The sequence below is a fragment of the Ailuropoda melanoleuca genome, chromosome 6 (genome assembly GCF_002007445.2).
Source record: "Ailuropoda melanoleuca isolate Jingjing chromosome 6, ASM200744v2, whole genome shotgun sequence".
In the NCBI taxonomy this organism is placed as follows: domain Eukaryota; kingdom Metazoa; phylum Chordata; class Mammalia; order Carnivora; family Ursidae; genus Ailuropoda; species Ailuropoda melanoleuca.
Genome location: NC_048223.1, coordinates 57,397,687 through 57,423,096, shown reverse-complemented (window position 1 = coordinate 57,423,096; position 25,410 = coordinate 57,397,687). Strand labels below are relative to the sequence as shown.

General features: G+C 34.5%; 1 protein-coding gene across 6 annotated transcripts in view; it reads right to left on the bottom strand.

The window, feature by feature from the left end:
• ARID4B (AT-rich interaction domain 4B) overlaps positions 1-25,410 on the bottom strand; it is a 146,548-nt gene that overhangs the window by 24,628 nt on the left and 96,510 nt on the right. For 4 of the 6 annotated variants that reach the window (XM_034662494.1, XM_034662495.1, XM_034662498.1 and 1 more), the window contains exons 13-18: positions 22,902-22,996; positions 21,896-21,993; positions 20,480-20,723; positions 19,996-20,171; positions 15,690-15,941; positions 1,442-1,526 (exon numbers count right to left, since the gene is read on the bottom strand). In XM_034662494.1, coding sequence (XP_034518385.1) covers positions 1,442-1,526; positions 15,690-15,941; positions 19,996-20,171; positions 20,480-20,723; positions 21,896-21,993; positions 22,902-22,996 — 950 coding nt within the window. The remainder of the gene's footprint in view (positions 1-1,441; positions 1,527-15,689; positions 15,942-19,995; positions 20,172-20,479; positions 20,724-21,895; positions 21,994-22,901; positions 22,997-25,410) is intronic. The other 2 variants (XM_034662496.1, XM_034662497.1) reach the window with 2 other exon arrangements.

Sequence of the window (25,410 nt, the reverse complement as noted above, 5' to 3'; positions counted from 1 at the left end):
ACTGCTCCATTTTTTCTCCTGTAGCTAGCCTTTTCACTACTTCATTATTTTATTCCACAGATCATAACGTATCATGTATTCTGAGGGCAGAAAAGGTCCACTCCATTCAAAATTCAAATACGGCTTTTAATGGTTGTCAGAAGACAGATGAGACAGAGTGAGGGAAGGGTGTACAATATCAGAATATTATTTAGTAAGCTTTTTCAAACTTCACATGCCTCTTCCCTAATGACCAGGAATTGTAATATGTCATGGAAGGGGCCAAGAACTGAATTGAGAGTATTTAGGAAAACAACTCCCTAGGGAATATTCTAATACCGCTTCTCCCATCCCTACCACATCCTCTACCTGAGAAACACCCCCCCCAAAACTTGTTTTGTGTGCGGAAACTGGCTTTTTTAACATCACTCACACACAACTCTCCCAGTAGCTAAAAGCAATGCTGAATATCCTGATTTCCATACTTCCCAATAAAGACCAAAAGTGAAGATGAAAGGGGTTTGAGAAGCCCTAGTTGTAGCTACATGGGGTTGCTACACCAAAACTTGAAGAACAGACCCAATTTTACAGTGAGAAAAGAACAACCATTCTGGGGGAAAGCCTGCACTATTTGGGGCCACCAGCAGGAAAGTCAACAGCTCCTCAGTGTGAATACAGACTGAATTTCAGAAGAACTACTATAAACACCTCAACTATATATATATATATATATATATATATATAGACACACACACACACACACACACACACACACACACATATATATCATTCGAAGGATAAAAAAGCCATTAAAAAGATTAAAAAAATTTTAAACCTAGTTAATGGTCGACTTTCTAATAAAACAGTTAAAAGACTTAGTCTTAGAATAAATAAGAGTAATTCTATCATGCATAACAGTAGCATTAATTTTCACACCTGCTCATTAATAGATTCCCCATGGTACCCATCTATGGTGGGGCTAACAGGAACACATTCTAAGCTCCTGCAAATAGAGTCAGATAAAAATGAAGAGAAACAGAGGAGGAGCAGATAGGCTCTCCTCTGCCTTCAGATACCTCCTTCCTTTCTTCCTCTGAATAGTTTACAGCCATTACACTAAGCCAGGCTCCCAGCCACACTATTTTATGGCTCCTAGCTGGAGATGAGAGGGGCAAAAAGGACTGAAATAATTTAAGTGAAATCAAGCTGGGTAGCTTTACACAATGTTGGGACTAAAAAAGCCTCAAAGATCATTTAGTACTGTTTCCAAAAGACCTTTCCATAAGTTGACAATATTAACTATACCCAAATACAGCATTTAATAAATTCGCTATTCTACGAGAATTGCTATCTCTACTAACACTAACACACACACACTTAATGCATCATTTTAGAGGTAAAGTTCTTTAATTAACAGCTATGATGTAGCAAAATATGTACTTTTAGCAAAATAAGCACGTACCTTTATTTTCTTCCGATGTTTTATCTTTGGTACATTTTTATCAGCAGGTCTTACTATTTTATCTGCTTTAATCCATTCATCATATCTAAAATGAAAAGAAATTCATATAAATACACAAAACATCACAGAAGTAACTACGCCATATTAAAGAGAAATTCATAAATAGAATTGTAACATTTTAGAACAGGAAAGGACCTTGGAGACAAGTTAATTCAACTTCCTGGTTCAATGAATAAAGATACCAAGGCCCAAAAAGACAGGTGAAGTCATCTGCCCAAGGACATAATGTCAGCTACTGACTGAAACAAGACCAGAAAAATCTCTTGGCGTCTAAACTAGAGCTCCTTACTCTGCTACCAAAAAGAAACCAAATTTGTATTGAAACCACAATATTGTCTACATTTTTTTTGTTTTACTTTGTTTTGATTTTAAGCAGTAAGTAGACAGGTTTTTTTTTTTCCTAGACATATCAGGAAGCTAAGGTAATATATTCTAGTTTTAAATGACTGTGTAATAGAAGAGCATAATATTATAACTTACAGACAATGCAAAATCAAAAAAAAAAAACCTTCCCATAAAATAATAGAAAAGCTTTACTTAGCCAAGTTTTTCAATATTCTGAGATGCTTCCTACATATACACACAGCTAAGAGTCAACAGCTCTGATGGCCTTTCCACTCAATGCTGACAGTCTGTGTGAGTTTCACAGGGTGCAATTTAATCCTGACTGCAATAAAGCTATTTGTTTAAAGCAAAAAAGAACAGCAGTTTATTTTTGTAAAAACTCAACTAGAAGGAAGAAACGTTAAAAATGAATTAAGCTCTTTTTACGTTCAAAAGTTATATACATTTATTGTGGAAAATGGAAAACTCACTGACGTATCTAACTCCAGAACATGAACAACTGAAAATGAGCTTTTAAATTGAAATGTCCTCATTATCAGAGGTACTAAATGAAGTAATAAAGGCCCTAAGTCAGGAAGTAAATGACTTGGGTCATTATCTGACTAATAAATTATATTCTTGCTCTAGAGTAGGCCTGAAAAGTATGCCTGTAACAACTCCCAGGCAAAGTGCTACTGGCTGGTGCAAACTACTGGCTTTGGGGGCACCTGGGTGGCTCAGTCGTTAAGCATTTGCCTTGAGCTCAGGGTGTGATCCCAGAGTCCTGGGATAGAGCCCCACATCAGGCTCCTCCGCTGGGAGCCTGCTTCTTCCTCTCCCACTCCCCCTGCCTGTGCTCCCTCTCTCGCTGGCTGTCTCTGTCAAATAAATAAATAAAATCTTAAAAACAAAAACAAAACAAAAAAAAACTACTGGCTTTGGTAAAGCTGAGGGCACACCCCCATGCCAGGGATTCTGCCAGTATCTGCTGGAAGCTGTTGAGGGCCACAGAGATAATTTGAGAGAATGAGGAAGAATGGAATGAGTTCTAGGAAAGTTCTTCACATAATCCCTGCTGGCTACGTATGCGACCCTGATCAAGCCATTCTCAACATCAGACTTAGTGAAGACTGTATTTAAAAAAGAAAAATAAAAAAAAAAAATAAGACTGCTATCATATATAGTTTTTAAGAATCAAACATGATAAGAACTTTGAAAAGTTTTAAAACAAATATTATTATTCCACTCAACATACCCCTTTTGGTATTTATACTTGCACAGCAGGACCTACCTAAATATTTATAGTACTTTTAACTTTCCCATGAATACTGAAAATTGCATTATGCTTGAGATGAAAGCAATTTAGTTCCTTTCTAAATTGGAGTGAAGTTGGAAAATGAACAGAAAATATCTCTGCCCTTCACAAAGTTGAATGTAAACTCCTAGAAGTTGCTCTTACTTGGATATAATTATGAAAGTCAATGCTGGGTAATTTGTTTGAAAGAAGACAAAACAAGCTTTCTATGTTCTTATGAGATAACTGAAGATAGTTCATGATGGTTATACATAACATCAATGTAAGCTAAACAAGGATATAGTATTTTGTACCTTTCTTTACTGAAGACTATCTGTTATGTAGTTATTTTGTAATATCAGACACTTTTACTATTCAACTTGGGTTTCTGACATGAATTATATTTCACATTAGGGCAAAATAGTAGCTTTCAACTTAAGATCATCACCATGATATTATATATTTGTATAGCTTATACACAACACCAAATACATCAAACAAGAAAAATAAAACAAAACAAACCAATTATTGCCTCCGTAGTTAAAATGTTCACTGTGAGGGAGCAAGATTTCTTTATGACTCAGAGAGAATGGATATTACTTAAATTCTCTTAGGAACCAGGTAGAAGAAACATACACATCAATAAAACAACAGCTGCTGCCTAGGTACAGGCTGATGCCCACTGCCTAAGCTCTGTCAGTATACAGATGCTATCTGATAAGCATTTTCTGTAGAGTCCTATAAGAGAACTGGCTATCAGAAGAACTTCAAGTAGTGACTGTGGATATGGAAAGAGCGTTGCACCAGGCAGAAAAGAAAAAAGACAAATTCTGGAATTAGATGAAATGAACTACATACACTTTAAAAATATTGGAATAATAGTACTTAAAGACTACGGTCTTACTATTTTTGGATGACAGTTCTGTTTTAAAATAACAAATATTCTGTATGGTTTTAGGAGATGCCTTAGAAAATTCTTTAAATATGTCTCATATTGAAGTAATAGGTACTTGGTACATGGTAACTTATAGTCCTATAAATATTAGCTACTATTATTACTCCTTTATTATTTGCCTCTTTTGGTTCTACTTTTTCACTGTTTTTTGTCTGTTCAGGCATCCCCCTGTTCTGACTCTATTCTCTTAGATTTTTTCTTTTCTCTGCCAGATTTAATAGGAAAGTTCTTCACATAATCCCTGCTGGCTACATATGTGGCCCTGGTCAAGCCATTCTCAACATCAGACATCTCTATTTTTATAAAATGTAGTAATACGATATTTTTTGTTATTATAATTAATAGCCATTAGAACTAGAACATGCCTTAAATATCCATTAATGAATTTATTTCACAGATTAAGAAAACTGAAACCACGGAAGTAAACTGACTTTGCAATAGGCTTGTCAAAAAAGTACCAGGTAGGGAGTTAAAGAAAAATGGGAAAGGGACTGCCTCTTAAACATTCTGGTCAATACCAGATTAATGGTAGAGGGCATGGATAGCAGGTCCCATTCAGAGTAAGCACAGAGAAGAGTCATAGACCAGCAGCTGGAAAGGCCACGTTAAAAATGCACAACCTGTGATGAAGGAGAACTGAAAACAATGTGAGAATTTTGATTAAGGCAGATCTTTTGAATCACAAATGCCCTTATCAAATAAAAGTTGAGATCACTGATACAAACATTAACCCAGACAAATATTTCAAAACTTAATGAGGTTCTAAACAGCACTTTAATTGTCTGATTAATCTTACAAGGAACAAAAAAAGATTAGAAAAATAAACTGAGAGCTGTAACTGATCACTGTATTTTAAAAATAAGAAATGTTCCTTCCCTTCATGTAATTAGAGTATCATGCAAGTGTTCCATTTTCTTCACAGAATACTTGCAAAGAACAGAAAGGAGAGACACGTAAGTTCATGTGGGAGAAAAACAAAACCTGGTTCCAAAAACAAAACAACAAAAAACCCCACAATCCCCAATATTTCCTAAAGACACTAACTTATGTAAAAGAAAGAGGTAGACCAATTTAATTTTGACTTTACTATGCCAGATAATTTAAATAAAGGAGGCAATATTAGTGGGTCAAGATCTCTGACTCCCTACCAAATACCAAGAATAAACACTTGAATGAAGGGAATCTAGTTCAGAACTACAAGAAGTTGATGCTGTTCATTCTATATAAACTTTGACTTTTAATACAGTATATTTAATATATAGTAAAAAAAGAACACATATTTACTACAGGCATAATAAGAAAGTTATCAATGAAAACAGAAAATGAGAAAATTCAGCTCAAATCCAAGTATCTTGAATATCATAAAAATTGAAATTACTGGAATTGGCAAAGAGCAGAAAATTGCAGCTAAGAAATAGAATAACATAAAATAGTTCTCAATTTCTCCTTAGGGTACCATATCAAGTAAGATATCCATTCATCCTTCAAAATACATTCTCAAAGAATATAAGAATCTTAGTAAAACTAAATGTAATACATTTTTTTTTTAATTTGAAAATGTTTCTAATCCTCTTCTCAGACATCCTCAAATACACAGGCATGCTGTCCTTCCCTCAGCTATAATAGTCAGGGGCTCTCCAATATTCTCGATTCTGCTTTAAGTACCACAGAGGGAATCAAGAGCACATATTCTGATGGGGGTCTCTCCACTGCATAGGAAGAAAACTACTTAACAGATATATAGGGTAACATGTCTTCAGACTTCAGAGAAACCACTTTTTCTCATTAAATACCTAGATTTCTCTTCAAGGTTAGTGGGCCTGTTGCTGTCAGTTGTCATGTTTAGTGATCATGTAGTCTGAGAAATAGGAGAGATATGTAAGCTAAGGAGTGGGCCTAAAAACAAAATGACTTGCAGCTTTGGATCTAAGCAATAGAGTTCTAAGAGAATGTCTGAAGAAAACCAGGTAGTTTGGATTATTGATAAAAACGGTCTTCCCTTTAATTGGACATTATCTTTAGAAATTATGATCACAAGCCAGTAATTGGCCTCTTTGTCACAAAAGGAAATATAGTTTACCAGGGCACAGTGAAAAGATTACTAAATTCTTCCATTTAAAAACAAATATTGAGGGGCACCTGGGTTGGTCAGTCGGTTGGGCATCTGCCTTCGGCTCAGGTTGTGGTCCCAGGGTCCTGAGATAAGCCCCGCATGGGCCTCCCTGCTCAGCAGGAAGCCTGCTTCTCACTCTCCCACTTCTCCCCCCTCCCCACGCAGGTGCTCTCTCAAATAAATAAAATCTTTAAAAATAAATAAAAACAAATATTGAAAAACTAAGAAAAATATTAAAACAAATACTGAATTTAAAAAAAACAAATACTAAGTTAGAAAATTAAGTCTGTTAGTAATCAAACCATACTTTTTCAATGATCAATAAATCCACTGTAATTAATGGATGATATCTAGACAAGTACCTCATCAGATATTTAACTAAAATATTAAGGAAAATATTTTCAAAGTACATATATATGGTATACCTGAGAGTATCTCTATTTATATCATCTAATAGTCAACTAATGGAACAAACACGAAAGAACAGATGCATGAGTAACTCATTTAACTTATAAACATCTGCTCCCTGACCTACATAAAATGAAGGAGCTGGACCAGAAGATCCCTGAAGTAAAAAGTTATGTGAAACTCCGTAACTAAAAGTACCCCTGAGGGCTTATTCATTTGATAAATACTTTTTAGGTGCTATTTGTGTGACAGATTCTGCACTAGGCACTGGGTATTCAGGCATGAAAGCAGCACGGCTCCTACCCACAAGGAGCTTACCATGTAACAGAGAAGACAACACTAAGCAGTAATTACGAAAGTAACAATACAAACCTTCTGAATCTTCTGATAAAAGCAGCCACATAGATATTTGAATTTTTTTAAATGTACTGAATTAAAATATTCATACAAAGCTAGAAGGAACCATTCAGAGACCATAACATACTTGCTCTCACCAGAGAAAAACAGAGAAAAACAGCTTTCTGATTTTTGTTTGGATGTGTTGGCAAATCATCTAAGAAACACTTAGCAATGATAAAAACGGAAAAGAAGGTTAGTCAACCAGCTAAGAAACCAAAATGGTTCTGTTGCCCACATCGATTCAGATTTTGGTTCTTCTTAAACCCAACCAAACCACTTTCAAAGAAATATTAATACATACCACAAAAGACATAACCTTAGAGATTTAAGAAAAAATTACATGCAGAATAAAAATATTTAAAAAATAATTTCATAAGCAAAACCAAGCTGACACATTTAAAAGCTCACTATTTGAAATATGTATACAAATTATAATATAAAATCTAAGAACCATTTAGATAAAATATTGAAATCATCTGCATTTTGTTTCCTGTAACGATTAGACTCATTTAGTAATAGCTGAATAATATGTACTTTTTATCTCGTCTATCTATATATAAAAAGTTAAAGTATGTCATATAACTAACTCAGATTTTAAAAACTTCACTTCTAAAATGGAAATTTAGGCTATCTTAGCAAGGAAAGAAATTTGTCCCCCTTCTTAAAGAAAAAAAATATAGGAAAAAAAAAAGTATGACACCATAATAGGAGAAAAGACCAAGTCATATGAAAAGCAGCAATAGTTATTAAATTATAAACTTCATAAGACATTTTATCAATATTTGCCTATTTTATGCATTTTCTATAATAATCTCAATTTACACATATTTTTAATCTGAGAGAATATCTAAAGCAAAACTTATAAAACACCCACTGAACATAATTTAATGCCTTGCTGTCATGTTCTTAAGATATAACAAAACAAAAATAAAAGCATTATTATTACTGAAAAAATAAAATTCTAAGCAGGCCATTAACATTTCATATTTCCACTTCATATAACACTTAATATTAAATCCACATCAAAGACACAGGAATGGTGTTCAGCATAGTAAAGAATATAACAGAATGACAATAACTTGAATATTATAGCATAATCATATTTACTATTTGACACAAGCGGCCCAAGAGCATGGTATAGTAATTATATCAGTTGGTTTTCCTAAAGAGTTTAACTCTGTAAAATGAAACAAAGGTATAGGTCTTTAGGCAGAGGTAATATATAATGTTAAGAACACATCGAAGAGCATTGTACCAGGCTCATTTATAGAAAGCACTGCAAATGGTTAACAACTGTGGCATTCATTATACTTTGTGACACAGATACTGACTTTAAAAAGTACCTGAAAAGTTTACTTTATTAACATTTGGTAAGTTTAGGGGATTAGTATTTATGCATGGTTAGACAAATATACTGATGGACCTACCCATCTACAAAACCACCAAATAAACAGGTCCACATTTACATTTTACATTAAACATACCTGACAATCTACAAAAACTACTGAACAGAACAGGTTCAATTTAGTAAACACTCTAAGTAAACACAAAGAAAGAAAACCCATCTGAGTGCAAAAATACTCAAGTTACTAATCTTTTTTCATGAAGGAAATATTTATATTCACTTGCACTGAAAAACTAGTCAACTCAAAAGTCATATTTTTAAAGTACAAATTATAATGTTCACTTTATTCACTGCTTTAACTGTCTCTACAGGTAGGACTATCTGATACAAAGCATCTTCATACTGCACAAGAATTTTTCACATGAGTGGTAACACATCCCTTTGACTGCCATAGTACTTTTTAATTTTAATATGTTTTCCATCCTAAAAAGGAGATAAGCTGGGAGACTGTGACAGAGGGTTGGGAAGTTCAGAGTTTGGAAAACATGACAGTGAGGTATGAAGAAAAAAAGAATGGGACACAGGAGGAAAAACATGCAAAGGGAATTCAAAGTCTTCATTCAAAAGACGGGGCAATATTCCCTCCCCACCTTCTAAAACAAGTTTGCAGATACTCGGAAACCACCGTCAAATGGTCTTCATTTATAGTTCTTTAACTTCACACTATAGCACTAAAGCAGACAAGTTCCTAGCGTACTCTGCTTTTCTTTCTATCATTATCAGAATAATTATTTCAAAGCACAGGAACAGAACAACTCTGTACTCTTTTATCAACATTCCTAAATCCAACGGCACACACAATGGAAGTATGGCAAGGATCAGATTACATGGAAGTAAAAGAAGAAAAAAAAAGTAAGGATGTAGAACAGTCTGTAGATGGAAGGAATAGAGAAATTAAGCTGAAGTGACATAAAAATTCCTAAAGGGACAAACGGAGACAGAGGAGAAGGAAAGTTACAGAGCAGGAGTATTTCCAATCAGATTCATTCTAGTGTCTCACCCTCAACCCCATTTTGGCTACTAATTAGGAGATGGGCTCTTCATACAACAAAAAGAGATCATAAAAAAGAAATGACTACCATTTTTACACATAAAAATTAACTCAAAATGGGTTAAAAACTTAGGTATTAGAGCTAAAACTATAAAATTCTTAGAAGAAAACACAGGGAAATTTTCACAACACTGGACTTGGTGATATTTTCTAGGATACACCACCAAAAGCATGGACAACCAAGAAAAAATACATGCATTTGGACTTTATCAAAATTCAAAACTTCTGTACTATCAAGAGAGTTAAAAAGGTAATTCTGCGGGTTCACAGAATGGGAGAAAATATCTGCAAATTATACATTTGAGAAAGGATTAATATACAGAACACATGAAGAAGAACTACCACTCAACAACAACAAAAACAATTCAAAAATGGGCAAAGGGCTTGAATGGACATTTCCCCCAAGGAAGACATACAAATAGCCAATAAGTCCATGAAAAGATGCTCACCGTCACTAGTCATTATAAACATGCAAATCAAAACCAAATGAGATACTCACTAGGTTAGCTATAAAAACTTTTTTTAAAAAATAGAAAACAACAAATGTTGGTGAGGATATGGAGAAACCAGAACCCCAATACTATTCTGGTAAGAATGTAAAATGGTGTGGCCTTTGTGAAAAACAGCTGGACAGTTCCTCAGAAAGTAAAACAAAGAGTTTTACTTCACTTTGTTGCCGGGAGGTCCAATTTAGTTCAGTATTTGTTTCCTACTTATCATATGCAGGCATGTACTTTTCTACATGTGGTAAGGGATATTAATGGAATGAATATGAAATTGGGATTTGTTTTTTCATGTTTTAAAGTTAAATGTACTTTTGTATTGGAAAGTAATGTGGTCCTGATGTAGAAAGCTTGAACAATTAAAAAAAAAAAAAATTTACCCACAGTCCTTGCAGTAAGCTATATTCCAGGTCAAATCCCTTTGGCTCCAAAAAATAATTTGGAAAAATTCAGTATCAGAAAAATGACTCAAATTAGGACTGGAAAAATAGGAACAGAATGTAAAAGAAGTTAATATGGATATCAGAAGGATAAAAGAAAAGCACAACTGTAAGGAAGAAAACACACAAAGACAAGAAGAGACAAAAGAGGATAATTGAGGAATGGTAGAAAAGGAAAATAAACAAGAGAAACAGTTGGCACTGTTGCTGCTGTAACACAAGTAAAAATCATGGAAGGAGCGATCAGCTGGGTCAAAGAGCACTGATAAGGCAAGTAACAAGAGGTCGAGAAAGAAGGATGGAATTCAGCTAGATGGGGTCACTGGTAACAGGGAGGTATAAAGGGGCAAAAGCCTTATTGGAGTGGGTTTACACAAAACAACAGGAGAGAAACTGGGTGACAAGTGTAAACTCGTAGTTTTGCTGGATGGAAATGAAGCAAAGAAATGGCACAGTAGGAAAAGCAGGTAAAGCTCAAGTGAGTTTTGAGATGGGAGAAATAACTGCAGGTCCAGACGTGGATGATTCAAAACAGAGCGAGAAACTGACAGAGAGAGGGAAAAAAAGGAAAATTTCTGGGCCCATGTCTCTGATTTAGGCAAGAAGGCATGACAATTAGAAGCCTGGCTTGAGATAGTAGCATGCCTGTTTTCACGCATGACTGAAGAGAAAGAGGCAGAGAATGCGGCAGCAGATGCAGGTAAGAAGGCAGATGTGGAAGTCCACAAAATTCTCCTCTCACTTCAGTTTTTCGATGAGGTTATAAAGTAAGGTCACCAATGGAAAGTGAGGATGGGGAAGAGACGCTGGGCATTTGAGGAGTAAGAAACAGTATGAAACAGTCTCCTGAGAAAGTAGGAGAGCAAATGCAAGAGGGACATATCGTGGCCACTTGAAGTTTAGTCATGAATTTAAAAGAAGTCAGCATGGTTATTTGCTTTCTCCAGATAGGATCAGTGGCACAGATGCAGGCCAGGAGTAAGAGTATGAGATTTAAGCAGTGTTCTAGTGGTTTTTGTCAACGAAGGACTACAAAGCAACACAAGAGCAACAGAAGAGCATGGCAGTCAAAGGAAATGATTGGAAGGAATGACTGAAGGTAAGCAACACAAGGGGAGGGCTGAGGGCATCAGAAGGGAGGGTGCTTGTAAATCCGGGTGGGTTGATTCCCTTGCCTGGACAATCAATTCCTTAATAGGGACGACTACTTTTTAGCTTCAGTCCAAGCATAGTATTTTGCATATGATATTGAACTTATATATGCCAAATAAAGGAATAGATGTTTGTTAAAAAGCAGCTGAATGTTAGCACAAAGTGGGTTTGAACCCATTTGTGAAAGCTTTTGACTAGTTCCCCCCCACTCCATTCCCTCAAAGGAGGAGCCAATTTGCTTAGAGAGATAAAATATTTTTTAAATGAAATACATTCTTATTTCAAGTAATAAATTTAATAATTTATTTTCAGTTTCCTATAACTTATAATATGGAATAGAACTAACTTGTTACTTAGGAGTTTTACAGTTGAAATTTCAGTGTTGCTTTTCCCTTTCTCTTTTATTGGAGGTATCCTTTTAACGTAGTTGATGAATCTTAATATTAAAAAAATCTCTAATCATATTCCCAACCCCTTGATTATGGAAAGCCAAACTGGAAAAGGAGAAAAATATATCAGCCTCAATACATAACACAATACTGATGTATTTTAAAACCCAAGGCAAGCAGTCTAAATAGCTGTAATACACTTAGCTGTATCACCGAACTGGGGATAAACCCAACACATGCAACAGAGATTATAGCAGTTGAATCTCAAAGTGTAACTTTATTTTCAAAAATCACTCCTACGTTTATGGCATGACTTAGAAACTTGAGATGAAAGGGATTCATTAGCTATGGTACTAAAAACTTCTATAAAATATTAACATCACTAAGAGAAAACAAACAGAACACCTACTATTAAAAATTCCTGAAGTATAATTATAAAAAATTTTTTTAAAAAGCTACGTTTTTTAAAAGACTAAAAAAGAACATATTACAATATTAATAGTTGTCTTTCTACTTTTATATATTTTGTCATTTTTCTACATTGAATGCTATTTTTATTTTTTTTATTCTTTTAAAGATTTATTTATTTATTTGACAGAGAAGAGACAGCCAGCGAGAGAGGGAACACAAGCAGGGGGAGTGGGAGAGGAAGAAACAGGCTCCTAGCAGAGGAGCCTGATGTGGGGCTCGATCCCATAGATGCCGGGATCACGCCCTGACCTGAGCCGAAGGCAGACGCCTAACGACTGCGCCACCCAGGTGCCCTGAATGCTATTTTTAGAAGAGTTAAAAACAATTTATAAAAAAGCACTGACTTTTCTCCAAGCACATGGCAACCCAGCCAAGTCTACTTGTATCGGACAACCATTTTATATACGGCCACCTCATCTGAAAAATTCTGTAGCAGTATTCTACCATTGTAAGCCAGTATGTGGTTTAAGATCCAGAGTTCTGGCTATTTTCCAGAAAACTGGATGTAAGCCTGTAAAAATGTATCTTGTTTGTTCATCATGGTAGTAAAAAACAAATTGGCTCAAACACTAACCTTTATGAAGCAAAAATTAACATTTTCAATGTGAAATAGGGGTACAAATAAAAATATTAATATAAAGCTTAACACAGCACTTTAGAAAAAAGGAAAAATATAGAAATTACCAGAAAGACAGTATTTTTTAAACTAAGACAGATACTCTTATTTTAAAATTTCTTCACTGAAAAGTGACCTTTCAGATCAAACAAAACTCACATTAATAGCGCCATATAAAATTTCCTAAATTGCTATAGTAATGAATGCCACTGAAGATAAAACTATCTTCAGGAACTTTCATGCATAAATCTTCATTTCTAATTTCACGTCTCTTAAGTGTAAATTCAAAGATCAAGCTGAAGATCACCGGAATAACAGGAAACTTGTAGAACTGGTGAGGATTTGTTGCAGTCCCCATTAGATTAGCTTCAGAGAGAAACAGGAGTACTTTTCTATTGACTCAAAGCAAATTAACTCATCTACAGAAGTACAGTTTTCTCTATGATGCTGGAGTGTGGAGAGATCCACTCTACAAGTCTTCATCAAGTTGGTTAGTTTTTTTCTTTTGGAAGTTCAGACCATACAATGCTTCAGGTGTGAGGAGCAGATGGCATCCTTCTCAGTAACATAAGTTTGTCTTGTTGAACTAGATCTCATTTTCTTTTCTATATTATTAAAAACTTGAAGGCCTCAATTCAAAGTCTTCCCTTACCCTACCCAACCGCCTACCAGTTTCAAAGCTAAAATACCAACATTCTCTTTCTACCCTCTAAGATCCAAGTGTTCCTAGGATAAGATAACTCTCGCCTTTAGTCCATCTTTTCTTAACAAACGAAATTTGTACATCTTCCTTACAGAATAATTTTATGAATGTCTCAATTCTTTCACCTGCTAAGCCTCTCTCTGTTTAATGCGATAATAGAAAATAATCAAGCCCTGATAATATTGTAAGTTAGAGAACAGCTAAATTCTACCTGTCACAAAATTTAAAGCATTTAATAAAGGCCACTAGAAAAACTGCCTCACTAGGACTAAAGAATTCAAGGAGAGGTAAAAGATGATGTGGCTCTTATCTAACCTGTGGGCATTGCTCAGTAATTATTTTTTCCTGATTCAATTTTTTCCTTCCTAATTTTCAACTAACATTTTCAACATTTACAGTTACATCCTAGGCATAAACGAACTGCCTCTACATTTATATTAATAAGATCATTTAGTAAGATCAAAATGATTAAATATCAAAGACTGGGCAAAATATTCTAATAGCAACTATATCTGGGATCTCAAGTATCTTCCTTTGAACATAATCATTAATAGCCAGCCCTTCAGGTGAGGAAAATCATGCACCACAGAGGTAGCATAAGAGCCAACAGACAAAAGAATAAATTACACATGCTGCTGAAGCTGATTCTCTGGAAAAGCTACATTTCAGGACAACACTTATGATAATAGCATTCTTAAAATCCAAACTTTATTTTGCTGGTCAGAAATAATGAAGTACGGGTCCCAAACAAAACTTCTGAACATTTCCTTATGACTGAAATTGTTATTTTCTTCCAAGCTTCAGAATGGACCAGAATTGTACTTTTCTCTAAGTAAGAAAGGTAATCAGATTAGCCATGCTTCCTAGAGCTTCCTACTGCTACAACGGGACAACACAAAATGGACTTCTAAGAAACAGAGACTATACAGTTCTTTTTAAGAAAAAGAATTTGAGATGATGTTTTCTTAGTAACTTCCCAAATCACAGAACGCAATTTAAATAAAAAGCATGGGAACTATATTCCTCCTTGAAGACACTACACACACCATGAAACCACCACTTAAAACTTCTATTGTGAACTTTTCAAGGGCAACAACCCTATCATAGGCTGTATTTCAAATATAATATCATATGTTCCAAAATGAATTCAGTTTTTCTTAAAAGATTATCTAAATGACCAGATCCTAAAACGGGCCTGCCAGTTTTGGATAAAATTCAGATACAAAATCTCTCTGGGTAAACCAAAGAAAACTTGGGTAAGAAAAGAACTTAAGTCATTGAACATAACCTAAAACCAAACCTTAGTCAGTCTTGCCTTTCATCCCCCTAGAGTTAGCAGCAGTCAGAAAGTGCACTCTAAAATATTTTAGTCAAGCAGACTTGCTTACACTTCCGCCATATTGTCTCAAATAGACAAATTTCTGAGGCTTCTGAGCAAGGCTGTAACGCAAGAGCTGTTAATGAGGAAATAAAGGCCCTCTTAAAATGGCTAAAGCTTCTTAAGAAATAGCAACTTTAAAATCCCTGCCTACTGATGGAAAGAAATATGATGACTTAAGATTACAAAGAAGAGGTTATTGTGGCAATGTAGTTGAAAATGCAAGAGACCAACAAGCCTAGTAGTTAACTTGCAGACGTCAAGAAGCTCAAATCTCTTTTAACTTTAAAAAAGATTTTTCTATCATTTCACCAATGTTGCCTCTGTTAAACTACATGTATAACATAAAAATCAACTGTATAGATTTCAGTTTTCTAGACACTAAGGATGTCTTCTAAGTATTAAAAACAGTAAGCAGGAAGTCACTACGTGAGGCATTTACATACTAAAATCTACATATTTTTTATATGGTACTATGACCTCAATTAGAATACTGACAAGTCCGTAATTCGTTAATTCAATTTTAAAATAGAAAGTTATTTTATAAGTGTTTTTAGGTAGTAATCACTAGCTAAAACTCAAGTTACCTCACATTCCATCCGCAGTAATGCACCAAGTAAAGGACCTCTCCACCTTCGACATCAGAATCTTTAATACTAGCTTCATACATTTTTTGATTTTTCCCTCGTCCATACCGCACTTGGACTTTCATGCCTGGTGGATAGCATTCAAACTCCTCTTCCTCATTGTTGTCATCATCCTCTTCATCCTCTTCCTCCTCCTCCTCCTCCTCTTCTGCTTCTTCATCATCTTCATCTTCCTCTTTATTCGTTTCATCTCTTGAAAGGTTTAAAAAATTGCAGTTAATAAAAGACACCTCATAAGCTTTTCAGTTCCAAACCACATAAAATGATAAAAATCGTGGCTGTGACTGCTCCGGGAACAGCAGATTCCATTGTGTATGAAATTCAGAGTTTCAACGTAACGTTAAAAACTAAAACTGTGTAAGATGACCATGGTTACAGAAAGATACATTTAGAGAAAATGAAGATTGAAAAATGCATTAAAAGAAAATTTCCAACAGCCAGAAGAACAGAAGTTGTATAAGACACTAGTAAGGTCAACTATAACAACTTTTTCATGTTTTATTATAAAAATGTTTTATACAAAAGTGTTGACAAAAACAAAAATCATTACATCTCATAGCCATTTCAGACTAAAACTTATTTTTTATTCAATTATTTACAGCCTCAGGATGTTTAAAACAAAAACTTTTACTACCCAACAGCTAGTCTTACTGAGTTCAAAAGGTGCTCCAACCAAAATTTCAAAAGTTATGCTAACTGAAATATTACTTTACCTTTCACAGGAATATTTGAGCAATTTCACATCAATATCACATCAAATTTTTTCTTTCTATTCTTAACTTTGCTACAATTTCTGCTTTCTTTACCGTATTATTTACTGAAAGCCTTCTACCAATTCTCTCAACTTTGAAGTTCCAATGAAATATGTATATGAGGCCAAGTCCAAGTAATATGAAACTAAAAGTCAAATCATTCTAAAAGCAGCACTGCAACCATTTCAATCTTCTCAATATTGTACACTTTTTAAAACTGAGCATTCACATTCATTTTATATTAGCCACAAATCTGTATTAAACAAGTTGGAGAAAATCTTAAATTATAAATCTTTCCAAACACTAGATTTATTTTTTTAAAACCTTCGATATGAAATTCAACTATATTTACTTCTGAGTTTTTATCTGCTGTACGGTATAAAAACTATGTCTATACTTTTTACAATTTTTCTCTCAAAATGAATCCATCACTTTAGAGATGACAAATAAAGATCATAAAACAGATCCGCAGGACAGCTAAGTAATTATGTTTTAAAAGTTGATGAATATTTATATAAAAAGCTTTCTCCAATGATAATGTTTTGTATTCTTTTATGCAAACTTTTTAGCAATAACATACTTGATTATCATTCCTAATTAAGCAGTTGTATAAGCAACAAAAAAAATCTATAGTAATACAAGCAACACTATAATGATTTTTTATTCTCCTACCTCTTTCCTTCTACATAGTAAGATAGGGATGAAGGGAAGCTTAATAGTCTTGTGAAATTAAGTCTAAGTTTACAAAAGTAAGAAATGCATCAGTTATCTCTGAAATACATCACAAAGTCTACAGAATCTCAAGAATTATTTCTATTTTTAAAGACTCATTTATATTCAAACGAATGGGTACTTAAAAATTAAGACCTAAACAAAACCAGCTATAATCTGAGATAAAAAACAGGAACTCTATTATTAAAAATACATTAACATGTCTATAATGAAGAAATAATTATTAGCAAGGCTAAAATATCTAGAAAATTACTAGAAAGGGTATTATGGATGATAAACTATTATTAATTTTAAATAAATAAATGTTTATATATATATAAACACTTAGGACACTTTTGGGGGAAGAATATTACTTGTTTGAATCATAAGCTTATATCTCTGCATATCAGGAAGGAAAGGAAGTGTATTCTAGTGGCCACAACAAAAGAAGAAATTTATTATGCACTGAAGAGATTTATCATGTACCTCAGAATCATCATATATTGGGAAAAGAGAGATACAGAATAAAACGCCTAAGATTTTTTAAATGAAAACAAACTCTAAACTAGGTCTTACATTATACAGTGCACTGAGCACAACTGGTAAATGCCAACAATAGCAAGCACAATCCTACTTTCAGTGGCAGCCAGGGCAATCTTTAATTTAATCTGGAATAAAACCCTAATACTCTGTAATAATAAAGCAATCAAAAATTAAAAATAAAATTTCGCATTGAATATCAACCTCAGACACAAACCAAATGAAAAACACTTAAGTAATATACTAAGTATAAAAAAGCAAACAACACAATCACTATCAACCAAATAAAATATTCTACCCTTTCCCGTGATAATTCAGTGGCAAAAATGAGAGGTAAATGCACCAAACGAGATAGAACACAGAAACAAAGATATCCTTTGAAAGTATAAAATGTAACCACCATACAGATTTTAAAAATTAAATTTATATATAACCTACTTACACCCAGATGCATGCTGCACCTGCACATGTAAGCAAGGGCACACGCACACACGTGCGTGCACACACACACAAACTTTGTTACTTAGCGTTGAAAGAACTGTATTTTGATAAACCAAATTTATCAGTATTTTTCATCTGAATTCACAAAGAAATATCAAATTTTCCCCTTTTGATGTCACACTCCTTACAATGGAATAAATTTTTTTAAAACCTATAATTTATTAATACCTACTATAGGCCAGGCACTGAACCAGGCATTTTACCCAAATCAACTTATTTAATCTCCTACACCTAGACTATGAGAGAACATGAAAAGTTCTTGGTAGTAGCTAATTACTTAGAGAAAGTTAACATGCTAGAGAAATACATATGATTCTTTATAATTTTAAAATTTTCTATTGCACTTATCTAATAAAATTCAGAAATCAATCTTGGACATTTCCAACACATAACATTTCTGAAGAACATCCACCAATCAGGACAGTCACAGCAGGAAAATTTCAGTTTGTGGTATAATACATTTATAAATATATATAATAAATTAAAAAGCTATATAGTTAAGGAATTTTTTAAAACCTACAATATATTGTTTACACTACAAAATCAGCTGAAACACCAAATTGAAAAATTAATTATTAGCAACAAAAAGAAAACACAGGCTTATCACAGTGCCTCCCACACAGCAGATATTCCAGAAATATATGCAGATTTAAAAATCAGATTTTTAGGCAAAAGCTGAATCCTTACTAAGTTTCTTAAGAGTTGAAATAGTCTCCAGTAGCAGCTAGGAGTACTTCAAGTATACACATGCACACAGGACTACAACCAAGTACAAGGAGAAAACACTTATACTTTATTCATCTAAACCCAGGTTTTTCCTTCCATGTTTATCTGCATGCTACAGCCACAATTTCAGAGGACACTAAAATGATCAAGAGATTTTAGGCAAAAAGCTAAGTACTTACTAAGTTTCTTAATAGCTGAGATAATCTCCAAATAGCAGTAAGGAGTACTTGATATACACATTTGTGCACAGAGACAGATAACAAGGTATACTACACAAACACCTTTCACTATATTCAGGAAGCATATTTTGCTTCCCTTCCCTGCTTGTCTGCATGCTGTGGCCAAATTTCAGAAAAATGCTAAAATGATCAAAAACATTTGGTTGACTTATCTAAATGGACAATTAACAATGGAGATGTTTAGGTGGTTTAAACCTCAGAAACAGGACCAGATGCCAAAAATCACCTACAAAATCCAGGGGTCCACTGGAAGTGCATAAATTACATTGCTAAATAAATAATCATCATTCCAAACTGACCAAAACAAGTAATTGCTACTGTCACATTAAACACAATATAACAATTTTGGCCTTTTGAAAACTAATTGTTAGCACTTTTCCATTCTTATTTTTTGCTTAAGAAATTAGTACAACTCTTAAAATCTACAGCCAACATTCCATCTATAAAACATTACAGAAAGCCATCTTCCCCAATTTATATTATCTGGTGTTTTCAGCAGAGTTTAATATAGTAAGAGGTACTTTTTCTCTAGCTCAAAATTTCATAAATTTCCATGATGAGAGCAAGAAGAATGGATCAAAAAATATGACCTTTTGCTGCAAAGTAGCATTAGCAGGGTCTCTGAAGGAGGCAAATGGTACTTACATAATAAACACAAACCACTCAACAATCCGGTATTTTGTCAAATTTAGATTCAAACATACACACACAAACAAAGAGCAAATTACTAGAACTCATTCAGCCAAAATGCATCTTAACCAAAAACAAATTTCTTACCCAGATTTTGCTTTTTCTTCTTCAGCTTCTACCTTTATGCTGAGGGATTCATCCACCCCAGTTGTCTCCTCATCTTTATCCTCCCGATTTTCATTTTCTTCTGTTTTTTTCATGTTAGCTTCTTTTTCCTGATCAGACTGTGCAGGTATAGAGTCTAATAAATTCTTTTTACTTCCCTAGAAAAAGATCAGAGGAACTAAACCAACAAAAGTACAAACTGTCAACCTAATTTCATGATCTAATTGTTAGCAAAAGGAGGTACCAACCAATACTAATATTGAGAAAGGTAGTAGTTATATTAAGAAACTCCTGCCATTCCTAAAACACAAGCAAAAATAGCTAACAGCTAATTTTAAATACAGTGAAGAAAACGCACAAAAAAATAAAGTATAACATTTTACGATAAATTAGCTATGAAAACTTTACAGATGAGGTAGAAAATGTACCAAAGAAGGCACAGCACTATTAACAGTATCTGATTTACCAGAGAGGGTTTAATGTTTTCCTTTCTTTCAATATCATCATCAGTAGGTTTTTCTTCTTTTGGTATTATATTCTCCTCCTCTTCAATCTTTATTTCTTTGATTTCTGGTTCAATTTCTTCCTTAACTTTCATTTCTTTTACATTTTCACACTCCTTACATGGCTTGTTAACAACTTTCTCTGGCAATGCCATCTGAAATTCAATATTGGCCGACCTACAGTACTCCTCAAAACCATATAAGTATCTGGAAACATGAAGAAAAATTACATTTGGGAAAACATTTCAAAATACTACTGTAGAGTTATAGTTTTTAAAATGTGTTCTTTTTTTTTCTTTTTTAAAGATTTCATTTATTTATTTGACAGAGAGAGACAGCCAGCGAGAGAGGGAACACAAGCAGGGGGAGTGGGAGAGGAAGAAGCAGGTTCCTAGCAGAGAAGCCTGATGAGGGGCTCGATCCCAGAACACCGGGATCACGCCCTGAGCAGAAGGCAGATGCTTAACAACTGCACCACCCAGGTGCCCCAAAATGTGTTCATTTCTTATAGTTTTTAAAATGTGTTCATTTCAAAGTCCTCAGATATTGAGCCATGTTAATATTCTTGTTTATTCTAGTTCAGTTCTTCCCAATCTCTTTAACCCAAATAGAAACATTTTTCAAAGAAAAAAAAGTCATTTAAAAAACTACACTAGGGGAGCCTGGGTAGTGCCATCAGTTGAGCACCCAACTCTTGGTTTTGGCTCAGGTCTTGATCTCAGGGTCCTGAGATGGAGCCCCGTGCTGGGCTCTGTGCTCAGCGCAGTCTTCCTAAGACTCTCTCTTTCTCTCCCTCTCCCATCCCTCTCCTTCTCTCTCAAATAAATAAATTTAAAAAAAAAACTACACTAAAAGTGAAAAGATAGAATGTTAAATATAGTAATTATAACAACAGTAGTTATTACAGGTATTATTAACAGTATCAATCTGTTGAGCACTTCTTACAAGCCATGCACTAGGCCTCTTCATTCACATGAAATCTCATTTCATCATCAGAGTAATCCAAGGAGGCAAGGACTAACAACCCATTTTACAAACAAGGAAACTGAAGCTTAGGAGAATAAAGAAATGGTCCTGGAGGCACAAAAGCTAATAACTGGCAGAACCAGGATTCAACTCTCGACTTCTTGACACTTTGGAATTTAACCTCTACATAGTACTTTCCAAATTTACTTGGCCACAATAACTTTCTTCATAGGCTATCTCATAGATCTAATATTCATAGAATACACTATAGAAAATGCTATTATAGAGTGAGGAGTCTAGTAAAAATTTCTGATTTCTTCTCAGAAGAAATAATTAACCTCAGTTATACAGCAAATTCTAACCTGCTTTTAGGTAAAGTATTGAATGTAGGTATGCCAGGTACACTGACTTACTTTTTATAAGCACATTTAACGTTGTATCCTGCAGCTGAATTTAAGACAGGGATTCCAAGATCTTGGTAGACTTGTTTCCAAACAGCTCCACTTTCAATCTAACAGACAAAGTAAAATGAAAACTCCCAAATTAAAAGGTGGGAATATAATAAAATCTTGGTTAATGCAGCATATATATGCTTATATGTGTTGGTTCTGGTCTCAAAGGAATAAAAAATAACTAGCTTAATAAATTCTAAATAAAAAATTTGGTTTACAACAATATTTTAAAGTAAGTTTTAGTATTCTAACAAATCTCAGAATTACAAATGTTGAAACATTAGGCCATTTGATTTTTAAATTAGCTCTGGCATAGTACATAAGAGAATATTCAGGTTTCTAAATCAAAATTTGTAATGAAGAGATACAGATAAAATTCTTTAATGTATCAGTTCCCATAAAACCTATAAGCTTAATAAATCAAAGCAGTTCTAAGGATCTTAGTAAAACATTTTATTCTACAGAATACTTTTGCCCCCCAGAATAATCTTAATTGAATGAACACCATACATCATGGCAACCTTAAGATAATTTCTTCAGTTCAATGAATATTTTTCTGCATGTGTCTACATATACATATGTGTATGCACACATGTATATATATGTGTGTGTGTGTGTATCAGACACAATGGAAGAGATTAAGGATATAAAGAATATTAACTCTCAAGGACCTTATAGTCTAGTGGAAAAGAGACATAGGAAGAACTTCTACCAATATGGTTGTGATGTGACTCAGGCTTACAGAGGTGGTTTATGAAAGTCTTACAAACTTAACACTAAATCAGAAAGCTCATTTGAAAAACTCTTAAATTAAATTTAAATTTGGTCTAAGGAAGCTACCTCTTTCCACCCTGTTCTTTCCATTTTCTTTTCCTTCTAAAGTTTTTATTAGTATACAATTTTAGGTAATTTTTAGATAAGAAAACATGTATGAAAAACATGTTTCATTTCCAACTGTAATACTTACATTATCAAATCCTCCAAGCTTGTGTACAAGTCTGAATAACTTAAAGAGATTCAAATTTCGATATCCAAGTACGGGCCGTTTGTTAATAGGTGTCCCTATTAAAGAAAATACAAAATATATTATAACCATGCTACATTTTTTATTTAACCTTACAAAAGATTCAGATATCACCACTGAATATCTGAATATATATAGTGTAAAGTGTATATATATGAGAAAACAAATCCCTTGTTAATCAAAAACATGTCTACTACTTACACCCGTTTCATTTTAAAACATTCTCATATCAGATTTTCGAAACCTTATATAATGATTTCACTCCATTTTCATTTCCCTAATTGCTCTGAGCAAAAGAATAAATAGCCGATAAACCAAAATAAAATACCAACAAACAAAATTTTTTTAAATCAAGGAAACAAGGTTTGGTAGAACTGAAGAAAGGGTTAAGATAATTGATGGGCAAGGGAATTAACTGATGGGCAAGCCAATTAATAACATACAAAGAAAGTATCATGTTTACTAGTCTAAACAATGATTCCAGGGTAGGACTATATAGTTTTCTTTCTAAAAATATTTATTTATTTGTTTATTTATTTGAAAGAGAGTGAGACAGAGAGCGTGCGCAGGAGAGGGGCGGTCAGGAGCAGAGGGAGAGAGAGAATCCCAATCACAATCCCCGTTGAGCGCAGAGCCCAACATTGGACTGGATTTCATGACTCATGAGATCATTACCTGAGCCGAAACCAAGAATCGAACACTCAATTGACTGAGCCACCCAGGCACCCCTAGTTTTGTTTCTTTCTAATGTGAACCACGCAAAGCAAGGAAACTAAAACTACCAAACCATTAGAAGGTGGTAGAGGAAATAATGCGATGGAGATACAACTGTGGCCCTTTCAAAACAACCTATGACTGGAATGGTCATATTTTATCACTCTTTCTAATACTAGCTTTTTAAATTTTCTACACTTTTTTATCTTATATAAAAGCCTAAGAAATTGCTTACCTTCTTAGGCCAAGCCTCCTTTCACAGACAGAAATAATACAGAAAGCAAAGACATTTCATATCAAACAATAAAAAGATACCTACATTACAGTAGCCACTATCACTTATGAAAGCAAAAGACAACAGAGCCGGCTTCTACTTATCAGCAATACAAACGAGGATTTAAAAAATATTAATTGCCATCCCCAAGAAAATTAATTCCCAGAGTACAGTGGCACTTTCAAATATTATTCATTTTGTCCTTCTCCTCAGTTCAAAAGCTTCTGCCTCTCCCCACTCACGTTCTAGCATCTTCCCAGGAAAAGAATCACTATACTCCGAAGAGCAGATAAGCAACAGAGTAATGGCTATAGTTACTAGATCACTACCGTAAATTAAAGGTTAGCATCTATACCTCTTTCCCTCAATCCTTGCATTTCTTTAACAACATTAGGCAGATTCAAACAGCTAAGCCAAGGCTTACCTTGAGACACTGTCACCTTTCTCTACGTCTAACTCTCTCTGGATGGTTTAATTCTCTGCTTAGTTCTGTGTGGCTGGGTCACAAGAAGACTTATCACCCATCTTAGAGGTATGATGTCTCTCTCCCTCCTCTCCCTCTCACTCACATGTACACATACACAAACACACACACACAGATGCATCCTAGGTATATCAAACAGTGAGTCTGGAGAGGGAGGCTTTTTTTCTTATATATATATATATATTTTTTTTTTTTTTAAGATTTTACTTATTTATTTGAGAGACAGTGAGAGAGAGAGAGAGGACAAGCAGGGTGAGGGCCAGAGGGAGAAGCAGACTCCCCGCTGAGCAGGGAGCCCGATGTGGGACTCGATCCCAGGAAGCAGAGATCATGACCTGAGCTGAAGACAGACATTTAACCAACTGAGCCACCCAGGCGCCCCAAAAAGGAGGGCCTTTAAATAGAAGCACCAATGTAGGTGCAAATAAAATGGTACTATGATTCCCATTCTGCTACTGCTCCCTAGTATTAAGAGTTCTTTGTGGACCCAAGGATGGGTGCCACATAGCCAGGACAGAATACAGGCCATATAGGTCCATGGCCATAATATCCATCAAAAAACTGTCAAGGGGCGCCTGGGTGGCATAGCGGTTAAGCGTCTGCCTTCAGCTCAGGGTGTGATCCCAGCGTCATGGGATCGAGCCCCACATCAGGCTCTTCCGCTATGAGCCTGCTTCTTCCTCTCCCACTCCCCCTGCTTGTTGTTCCCTCTCTCGCTGGCTGTCTCTATCTCTGTCAAATAAATAAATAAAATCTTTAAAAAAAAAAAACTGTCAAAGTCCTCATTCCATTTACTATATGACAGGTACTATGCTAGGTGCTGGCAACACTGGCAATCAAGAGAGCCACGATTACTAGTGACATGAAGCTTAATGAACAGAATTCTTATTTTTAAAGTATTATCTATATGATACAATATAACATTAATCATGGGGGCGCCTGAGTGGCACAGCGGTTAAGCGTCTGCCTTCGGCTCAGGG